At 37.5% G+C, this 10902-nt stretch overlaps 1 protein-coding gene across 5 annotated transcripts in view; it reads left to right on the top strand.

The window, feature by feature from the left end:
- The window catches only part of KIF20B (kinesin family member 20B), a 67964-nt gene extending 58021 nt beyond the window's left edge, over positions 1-9943 (top strand). For 4 of the 5 annotated variants that reach the window (XM_058188870.1, XM_058188871.1, XM_058188869.1 and 1 more), the window contains exons 30-34: positions 578-778; positions 4897-4986; positions 5904-6051; positions 7261-7403; positions 9734-9943. In XM_058188870.1, coding sequence (XP_058044853.1) covers positions 578-778; positions 4897-4986; positions 5904-6051; positions 7261-7403; positions 9734-9802 — 651 coding nt within the window. In that variant the 3' untranslated portion in view covers positions 9803-9943. Of the gene's footprint in view, positions 1-577; positions 779-4896; positions 4987-5901; positions 6052-7260; positions 7404-9733 lie in introns of those variants that run through there. The other variant, XM_058188873.1, reaches the window with a different exon arrangement.
- The last annotated feature ends 959 nt before the right edge of the window (positions 9944-10902 follow it).

Below are 10902 nucleotides of genomic sequence, written 5' to 3' on the forward strand. Positions count from 1 at the left end.
AGTCATTCTCTCTCAGCCCTAGGGAAGAGGTAATAGCAAACCATTTCCAAATATCTTGCCAAGAAAACTGCAGATTAGTTCACACAGTTAGCAGGAGTCAAAAAATGATTCCAAAATATTTTTCTTTTTAAAAAAGGGCCCATCCAGCGAAGGTAGCATTTTGCTCGATGGCATTTAATCCTAGATATATTTGAGGCCCAAAGCATTCTGCTTCTTGGTATTGGATTTTGCTGCACTGAAAGATGTTTAGTTTTCATATAAAACTAGTCTTCTAGGAGTAAATCGCTTTAGGTTTATTGATGCACTTCTATGCTGCTTTTCAGTGTTCTGTCCTCCAGTAAAATTGTGCTTCATTGAATTGTCCTTTGATAGGACAAGTTTTTGATATCATACTATAAGACCTACTGCAAAGATTTGAACAATGACATAGTGTATGCAACAGAGTCACTTTTTCTTAGAGATTTCTGTTCAGTTTCTCACCAAAATTGTTTGTTTTCCTCCTCATTTTAAGAGCAAAGCAAATAGTTTTTTCCTAGAAAATAGCTTTCTATTTTATGTCATGTTATTGTACTTGTAGGAACAACCAGATGCGGTCTTAGATTCTTATGAAGTGTCTTCTGAGAGTGAACAAATTAGCCGCTTTCCAAAATCTGAAATGGAAATTCAGTTTTCACCTTTGCAGCCCAATAAAATGGAAATAAAGCATCAAGGAAGTCCTTCCACGGTGACTCTTAAGGTGCCCAGGACAAGAAAAAGGAAGAGCTGCACTATGGATGAGGTACCATGTTTGGAAGAAAGCAAATATTCTTGTGTGTTTCTTATATAGTTCTCGAAATAGTATTTCTGAAAGAAATCTAAAAAGTTAATTGTTAAATCACCAAAGGATGTAATTCCAAACCAAAGAATAAGTCTCATTGGATACAGTAGGACACGCTTCCTTATAAATGTACAATTATACATAGTTTCTTAAAGATTTGGCATGTACGGTTATATGTGTGTTTTTTTAAGGATTTGGATGCATCTGGTTCTATCTTTATAATCTGGGCCAGTGTTTCTCAACTTTGGCAACTTTAAGATGTGGACTTCAACTCCCAGAATTCCCCAGCCCAGCCAGCATGAGAAATTTGTTAGAATATTCATGACTGGGAAGGCATGGTAACAAGGTTAGCCAATGAATAGGCATAGCAACTAAGTCAGCCAATTGGGAGCTGAGACAGACTGGAGCCAGGGCGTGTCTTAGTCTGCAGCTTCTGATTCTGTGCAGAAAATAGAAATTGAAACCAGAGTGTGTGTGAACTTGTCTGCTGCTCTGAGCTGAAATGAAAATGTGATCTATTGTTGTTATTGTAAACTTACTTCATGTATTATTGTGTATATATATAAAGAAGTTAATGAATCCTGCTGCATCAGTTTATCTGGGTGCTTCTGGATTTGTTTTTTTTGTAACAAACTTTGACAAAATTCTGAGAGTTGAAGTCCACACATCTTAAAGTTGCCAAGGTTGAGAAACACTGATCTAGGTAGGCTATTGCTCTGGTGCTAAAATAAGGGTACAACTTGCTTTAATTGTTGCCAAGAAAATAATAGGAATATGTCCATGAAGCCATCAGAGCTGAAGTCAAAAGACTTTTTTAACAACCTGCACTGATATTTATATAACTTTTTTTGTTTAATTTGTTTGGGGAAAAACAGGTTCTAGCCTGAAAACATAGACCCAGTTTATCACAAGTCTCTGTTTTTTTTTTACTAATGTGTTCTTCATGGCTATTGCCCCTAAGTTATGATAGAATTGAAATTCCATAATGTGAGCTGCAGATGTAACTCTAATTTTCTAGGCATCTGTATATGACTAAATCTTAGGTGAGAAACACAAGCCTGTACATCAAACATGTCTCTTTTGCCCCCTAAATCTACTCAGGGGAATCTGAATGTGCAGCTAAGATCTGACCTTAATCAGTGCCCTCAAACATTAAAACCATTTCTTAACCATCAATACTATTTTTTTTCAAAAGTCACATTTCTAAAAGGGACGGTTTAATTTCAGGTTTAAAATGGTATATGAATACTTAGGGGTAACTACATGGAAAAATAACGTTGTCTTCTCAACTGTGCTTCCTTCAAGAGTAATATGCTGTCAAGTTTCTGGAAAAACAAACTTAGAAATAAGGGTATTTCTAATGTGAGTCAGGTACTGAATCTCTTTAAGCTTACGGGATAGATAAACTAGTACAAGTAGATAACAATATTTTAATTCAAGGGTCCCCAACACCCAGGCTGCGGCCACGGACTATTCGGAACTGGGCCACATGTGCAGCGGGCCAGTGTGCACACATACAGCTTGACTTGTGTGAATGGCGGGCTGTGCGTAGAAGGCAAGGGATGTGTACATCTCCATGTGCGCCATCCCACCGCTCGCATGGCCCGGTTCCCCTCTCGCTCCCACTAGCCGGGCCGCCAAGCCGCAGAAGTTGGGGATTGCTGCTTTAATCCTCCTTCACATTTCACCCAAATACCACATTTATATTATAACAATTATCACAGTTGATCTTTCATCTCCTATTTCTTACCATCTCTTGTAATCAAACCTGCTTTTCCAATATACAGTAAAACTTCAATTTAACGGACCATTTCGAAGAGAAAAAGGTATCCAGTAAGCTGAATACCCATTATATTTGAATTTTTGTATTAAATCTAAGTCATGTCATTTTATGCCAATTTATATTATTTGCTTAAATGCGTAAGTGGAAATAGATACAAGTAACATGTTTTTATAAATGATCTCTACTATTTTGGAAACCAAGTTCATTGTTTAAGGGTAAAATTTTAAGCAAAATTTTGTTCACAGTATATATATCGAGTCCACTGAATTAGAATCTGATTTGAGATTTTACTGTATCTATCTTTTGATCAGAATCGTTGCTAACCAACTGAAATCTGCCATTATTTATTCATATCCATTAATAGTTTGGTGGGATGGTAATCTTAATCTTGTAGGTTTGAAAATAAATTTCATTTGAACAGGTTTTATCTTATTGCTTTAATACAAAAATAAAAAGAGGAAAAACCAAAATTGTATGTATGCATGTGAATAACACACAAGATATAGAGAATTTGAGAGAAAATGTTAATAAAATAAAAGATAATCACAACAATAATATCTCAATTAAGTGGTAGTTTTTGAACAGTGAATTGAACTTCACCACATGTATAATAAATCTATATAGCCATGATGGCGAACCTATGGCACGTGTGCTACAGGTGGCATGCGGAGCCATATCTCTGGGCACGTGAGCGTTGCCCTAGCTCAGCTCCAGTGCGCGTGCCAGCCAGCTGGTTTTCAGGTCTTCTGGGCCCACTGGAAGTCAGGAAATCAGCTGTTTCTGGCCTCTGGAGGGCCTCCGGAGGGATGGGGAAGGCCCTTTTCACCTTCCCCAGGCTCCTAGAAAGTCTCTAGAACTTGGGGAGAGTGAAAAATGGCCGTCCCAGGCCCACCATGCCATTGCATGACAAAAGTGGGGGGAACACGGGGTTGTGCGCGCATGCGTGTGAGGCGGGGCGCATTGAATTATGGATGTGGACACACACACGCGTGACCCCCTGCGCTCTTCCTGCTTTTGGCATGCAATGGCAAAAAGATTAGCCATCATTGCTATATAGGGTTCCCACCCTTGCAGTTCTTTCTCATTCCTCATTAGCTCCTGGCACAAAATACAAAGGCAGGTTGGTCCCAGCCAGTAGGCATTAAAAAAAATAATCAAGATTCTCTTCTCTTCTCTTCTCTTCTCTTCTCTTCTCTTCTCTTCTCTTCTCTTCTCTTCTCTTCTCTTCTCTTCTCTTCCCTCCCCTCCCCTCCCCTCCCCTCCCATCCCATCCCATCCCATCCTATCATTCCATCCCTCCGTATCCATCCATCCATTCATCCATCCAGTCTTTTTGAGCTCACCCCCTGAAGCAGAACTAGGCTTCTCAATCATTGTTACCTGGACCCCAGGGAGGGCCATGAAAATCGGAGCGACTGATAACTGTTAACTTCCTATGTAGAGACTCTTTTTCATTCATGAGGAATGTAATGGGCAATAAAATATTGTACTAATCTCTAAATTCAGTCTGAAGCAGACACTAATGCTTGCACACTGATTGCAAGTATTCATTTTTACTTAATAAGTTCCTGTATATATTAGATCAAAATCCAGCCACTCTGGATATACTGAGTGAAAAATCTCAGCACTCAGAATCCAGATGATGTTCAGGGAGAAATTGCTGAAGGTTCTCCCAGAGACCTATGACTATCCTGAGTCCTTCATTCTAAAATTGGAGTGGTGTCCAATTTAATATAAAGCAAAAACCAATTTAATACAAAAGCCAAAGGAAAAAAATTCTTATTGCAAAATAGAAGAATTTATAAAATGAATAAAAATGGCAGAACAGTATAACTTAATTCGGAAGTATGGGGTTTTTTTCATGTTCTCAGATTAAACAATATGGAATTAATGCAGAACAGGACAGAATTATAAATGCAGTCGAAATAAAAACTACAATATTTCTCTTCCTTTGTTGAAATCCCTAGAGGTTATAACATCTAAAAATACCACAGATTGCTTTGTCCCTGATGGAATAATTCATGATTATTGGAAAATTGCCTTGGATTTAATTTGAATTTAAGATTAACCATAGCAAAAGTATAACAAGATGTAAATGCCCTTCCCATGAGATCTCATAAGAGTTTGGCTTTTTGAAAAATGTTATTTTTGTTAATGTCTGTGATAACACGCTCCATCCAATGTGTGAAAAGATTGGAAGTCTTGGTTAAAGCTGCCCCATTTTCCTCTAAAAAGAATTTAACAATCCAATATCGAGACTGTAGCTCATTACTAAACACATCTTTCTCTTTCTAAGGACGCCTTGAAAAATGAAAATGAAAAGAATGTAAAATTGCCAGCTAATATGAATGGGTGGTCTGATTCATTAAGGAGACAAGGAAAAAAGGTATGTGAGTTAATAACTTTATAATATAATGCTGTGGCAGTAGTTTGACACGGAATAGCTTTATTTTGATGATATAATAATTTAATTGTTAGATTGCATACATTCCTGATTTGAGCAATTATGTGAACAGTAGGTTGTTATATTGCAGATAAAAAGGAGATAAATTGTCAAGGACCCTAGCTTGCTTTAGGCCGGAGTAATGGGCTCTTCCTTTTCTTCTAGAAACTAATTATCATTTTCTCCTCTCCAAGGTACACATGCAAAGTGCTTTAAAGTACTTTTTATTAACCTATCAACAGCCAATCTCCATTATCTAAGCCTTTAGCTACTTGAATGGTCAGCCTACTTCCAACTTTTATGACCTTCAGATGTCTGGACTTTCTGGGAATTCCCTCACCAGCAAGCCTTTGCTGAGAATTCTGGGTTCACGAAATCCAGACATCTGCCAACTTGCTCAGATTGGGGAAAGCTGATATAATTGCAGGAGTGTTTTTTATTTGTTCTGGCCCATGGCTGTAATAAACTGAAACTTAAAAAGATATAACTGCAGCAGCTGGAAACCATCTAGGCCAGGGGTTTCCAGCGAATGGGTTTCCAGCGAATGTTGGCTGAGGAATTCTGGGACTTGAAGTCCACAAGTCATAAAGTTGCCAAGATTGGAGACTGCTGATCTAGGCAACATAGAGCTACTAAGGAATAAGACAAGGACTACACAAATGAACTCCAACACATTTGAGAAGAGATGTATCAGATATTGGAAATATGTGTGAGAACTAAGTTCAAGTTCTAATGTTCAAAACATGGTAATAATATGATGAAGGTATACTTTTTATAAAGGACAATATAATTTAGCAAATGTCTTTAGTTCCTGAATAAAATGTTTCAAATATCTGTTTTAATCTTTTCTATTGCTTTAGACTTCTCCTCCTAACTCCGCTCTCAGGAAGAATTATTCCTTAAGGAATAAACATGCATTAAATATACAATCCACAGCATCCCCAGGTGGAACCCTATACAAATTTGGCAATCTCTTGCAGAATTCCCCTACAATCATACAAACTAAAGGTAAGCAGCCAAACCAAGAAGCCTTTTCCATTAATGTGAGGCAATTAGGAGATATTTCAGTTGTTCCAACTGGAACACTGCATATTTTAAAAGGGACAGTTGGTATTTAAACTACACAGCTGATGAAATCCATTTTGGGCATCACTTGTGTTCTTGGGTGTTGTTTTTTTTAATTCCTTGTAGTACTTTGCTGGAGGGACATTGAAACTGTAATTTAATTAGTTTCAGCCTCACCTCATTTAGAGACAGGTCTTTAACTGGAAAGCTCCCCTTTCCTGAAACGATTGCCTCTAGAAGACTGTAAAGTATTTCAAGTTCAACATGTTCTCTTTTGAGTTTGAATTAGCTGTTCCAAAATTACTGGAAACCTTCCAATGCTGCCTTGACAATTCTGGAAGTGTCAAAGCCAGCCCTATTTTGAATTAAAAACAGTGTCATTTTGACTTTAGACTCTTCCAGAAGGTTTGAGATTGTTTTGAGAGAAGGGTCTGTTTTGAACTTGAACAATGTTAAATACAGATTCTTGGCATGCCTCTTAGAAGCTTCTGTAAACCTTAAAAATGCGGTGTGATAAATGGTTGAACTAAAACAAGGAAAATCCAATTTCAGATTCTCACTTGGACACGACTGCTATAAAGTCACACTGTTTGTGTCGTAAGTTTGCTTAGGATAAAATGAGCCAGAGAATAAAGTCAGAGAATAAACAGCATATTAAAGAAAATGTGCTGGACTGCATGTACATAATGGAATGTACATGAATTATTTATAAAGATAAGCATAAGGAAGGCAGAAAATGGAGTTGGGTGAGAGTGAACCAGTAATCCTCAACATAAAACTGTGAGGGGCAGAGTACACACACCAGGTATTGGCAATTTGTCCTTTCCCTCCCTCCGTCCCTCCCTTGGCTGGGAAATTCTGGGAGGAGAATTCCACCTGCCATAAAGTTACCAAGGTTGAAAAGCATTGTTTCAAAACATTGCTTTCAAGATTTTCCTCTTTGTTGAATGAATTTCAGTTTGTATGGATCATGACTTTTAAAGATGATTTCCGGGAGAAGAAAAGGAAGAGGTATAACTGAGAAAGATTAGTCATTAAACTTTTTGATTTGAAACCCCCCCCCCCCCGGTCTAGATACAAATAGAGCAAATGATAAGATAGAATTGGACTGTTTTGAATTTTAAAAAATGTTTTCTATTGTTCCCTTTCCAGCGAAGAAGCTGATGGCAACAATGAAATCTCCCAAATCTACTGATGAAGAAACTGTTAAGAAAAATGATGACAAACCCAAGAAAGCTAAGCGGAAGCTTCACTCAACCAATATTTCTTCTCCCGTTGAATTTTCTGGGCCTGTAGTAAGTGATTCCACAAAGCATTTTGACCAATTCAGAGTGTACAGCCTTTTGAAAGCTGGAAACTACCTAATTTTTTGGGGGTGGGGTGGGATAGGTGGAGGGAAACAGATGTTATAGAAAAGAAGTTAAAAGTTATAAAAAAGCCCATGATGCTCAGAAGAAATAAGATTAGATCAAAGATGAGGGCAATGGCAGGATTTTCCATGTTTTTGTTTGGCAAGGGGGATAAGCTTTAGGGGTTTCTACTACCAGGTAGTCCTCAATTTACAACCACAATTGAGCCCAAAATTTCTGTTGGCTAAGCGAGACAGTTGTTAAGTGAGTTTTGCCCCACCTTACAACCTATTTTGCCGCAGTTGTGAAATGAATCACTGCATTTGTTCAGGTAGAAACACGGTTGTTAAGTGAATTTGGCTTCCCCATTTATTTTGCTCATCGGAAAGTCGCAAAAGGAGATCACGTGACCTCGGGACACCGCAACCGTCATAAATGCCAAGCATCTGAATTTTGCTCACATAACCATGGGGATGCTGCAATAGTTGTAAGTGTGAAAAATGGTCATAAATCACTTTTTTCAGGGCCGTTGTGACTTTGAACGGTCACTAAAGTAACAGTTGTAAGTAGAGGACTACCTGTATATTAAATCATTTTTACAGGTTTCTCTGAAAGAAAGGCAGAGAAATAGGTGATGGATAGATACGATAGAATATGATACTGGTATATTGTATAGACTGAGACAAGATAGATTTAGGATATTTTTTTAATTTTTCCATTATTATTTGGCCCATCCCTGCCATCTTGGAATATAACTGAAACAGATGCATTTACTATTACAGTCTGTGTCTGTTCTCCTTAACTGTCTCTCTATTTTTAGTTTTATTTTATATACTTCTACTTAATTGAAGTCTGTACAGTCCAGTGGGTTTGCCCAAAGTAAACGTGCATAAGTTGAGAGGCTTAAATCTTTATCCTCAGCAATAGGATTTCAGCAAAATCACCATTTCCCACTTCTGTCTTGCCTTCCAAGCTGATGACTGTCATTATTTTCGCTTGAATAAATTGTATTGGTTTTATATTAGTTATTCAATAAGTCTTAAGCTTACATCCTGCCCCACTTGTCAACGGCAAGATTAACACAAAATCAAAATCTCCTGATATGGGTCAACTGGAATGCAGCATTGTATCCAAATTAAAAGTAAACAGCTTAATCATAAATAAAGCCGAGAAGAGCAAGCAAAGTTGTATTTGGATTCCACTTGTTTTTATTACCTTTAGGTGAGACTAGTGATACTTTATCTTGGTTTAGAAGCTTTATTGATCCCAATATCCAGATTCATTTTATATGCTAGAGGAGGTCACATATGTTTCTGGTTTGTTCAAAATACAAATAAAACAGATAATAATCACCCAATTAAACCACTGTTTAATGTTTCACGGCAATTCAGTTATCTCAATCTTTAACTACCCTGTTTCCCCCAGAATAGGACATCCCCTGATAATAAGCCCAAATGGCTTTTGAGCGCATGGATAAGGCCAAGCGCTTATTTCAGGGTTCAAAAAAATATAAGACAGGATCTTATTTTCAGGGAAACACGGTATGTTTTGTTGAAACAAGTCCTAAACTAGTCTGCAAATAATGCTAAACCGTAATGATTGCATTTACAATGTTAAACTTGTTTAATGAGGGAATACCATCATACGATAATAAATAAAAGTATGAACATTATCTAAGAATAATAAGATAGTGAGAATTTTGAGGCATTCTTTTTCCTTGACCAAGTGGGAATCTTTTATCTTTTTTGGATAATATTGAGAGTCAGCAAGCATAATCTAAGGATATTCTTAGCAGAAAACCAAAACATATTATTGCTTAGCATTTGGTGCTAAAACCATTTCTTTATTATTTTATTCAAGGTCTGTTGTTAGTCATCTAAGAGTCATGAATTCAGATTGCTAACCAGCCTTAAGAGGTGGTATTCTAAAATAGTAATGACTTTCCCACATCATTTGGCTTCTAGTTGAACAAGTACTAAACACTGGATTATTTCTTTACTTTACATCAGATCTAGGGCAGCTCAGGATTTTGAAACCATCACCAGGGTCCGCTAAGAATAACTATGTAAGATATTGTGGCCTTCATCATGCAGTTATTTGGGAACCAAAGTTACTTGATTGCTGGCCTCTCTAACTTGAAAGCTCTTGTAAACTTGGGAGGTTTAGCTTCTTCTTCTTTATTGTTCCGAGAAAGAATTTGCTCCGATTCTCACATTTTGATCAAGTAGTATCTGCGTACCTGATTGGTTAGAAAACTTTTTCATATTTTTTTTTAGATCTTTGAGGATCAAAAGGAAACCGATCATGAAATCATCAAACGACGGCTCCGAATGAAAAAAAAATAGCAATATTCTTTTCATGGATAATCCTGTATAGAATTGTTTCTTAGATCTTATCAATGCGGTAACTGCTACTTTTCAAAATTTTGGTGTAGATTTTGTTTATATTGCTGTAAAAATGAACAAAGGGAAATTAAAATATGTTGAAGAGTCTATGGTCTTTTTTAAAAAAAAAATATGTAGTTTCTTCAGAAGCCATATTACACAAGGCTGAATCTGCTATTTTAACTGTGTGGTATAATGATTAAGGGTAGAACTGGGGTGAATCTGATTTTTTTTTAATTTGAATTTATATCCCGCCCTTCTCCGAAGACTCAGGGCGGCTTACACTGTGTTAAGCAATAGTCTTCATTCATTTGTATATTATATACAAAGTCAACTTTATTGCCCCCAGCAATCTGGGTCCTCATTTTACCTACCTTATAAAGGATGGAAGTCTGAGTCAACCTTGGGCCTGGTGGGACTTGAACTTGCAGTAATTGCAAGCAGCTGTGTTAATAACAGACAGATTTAGTCTGCTGAGCCACCAGAGGCCCATTCTCAACCACAAAGAGAGCCAGTTTAGTGTAGTGATTAAGACATTAGTTTAGAAACCAGGAGTTCTAGCCCTGCTTTAAATACAAAGCCAGATACATATGCATCCATAATCACAAAAGCTTACTGGATGATGTTGGGTAGGTCACTCTGTCTTAGTCCAGCCTATCTCACAGAGATATTGTAAGAAAGATAGAAGGAGGAAGTCAGAGGTGGGATTCACTTACCTTCCCTACTGGTTCGCAAATGTGAGCGCGCTCACGCTCTTGCTCACTTTGCTCGCATGCAGACTAGTCGCGCATTACATCTTGGCAGGTGGGTGGAGCCTCCCGCCATCGCCGCTACCGGTTCGCGCGATCCGGACAGAACCAGCTGAATCCCATCACTGGAGGAAGTGTTCTACAATGCTACCATACTACGGTACTACCGTAAACTCCTGAATAAAAAGCAGAAGGTAAATCAAATAAATAAATGCTCCCAAATATTCTTTGGTTGTGGAACTTAGCATCTTCATGATCTTGGTTTGGAAAGATTATTAAAACAAGCCATGTTTCTAAACTTTAAATTGTTAA

This window comes from Ahaetulla prasina, chromosome 6 (genome assembly GCF_028640845.1).
Source record: "Ahaetulla prasina isolate Xishuangbanna chromosome 6, ASM2864084v1, whole genome shotgun sequence".
Lineage (NCBI taxonomy): Eukaryota > Metazoa > Chordata > Lepidosauria > Squamata > Colubridae > Ahaetulla > Ahaetulla prasina.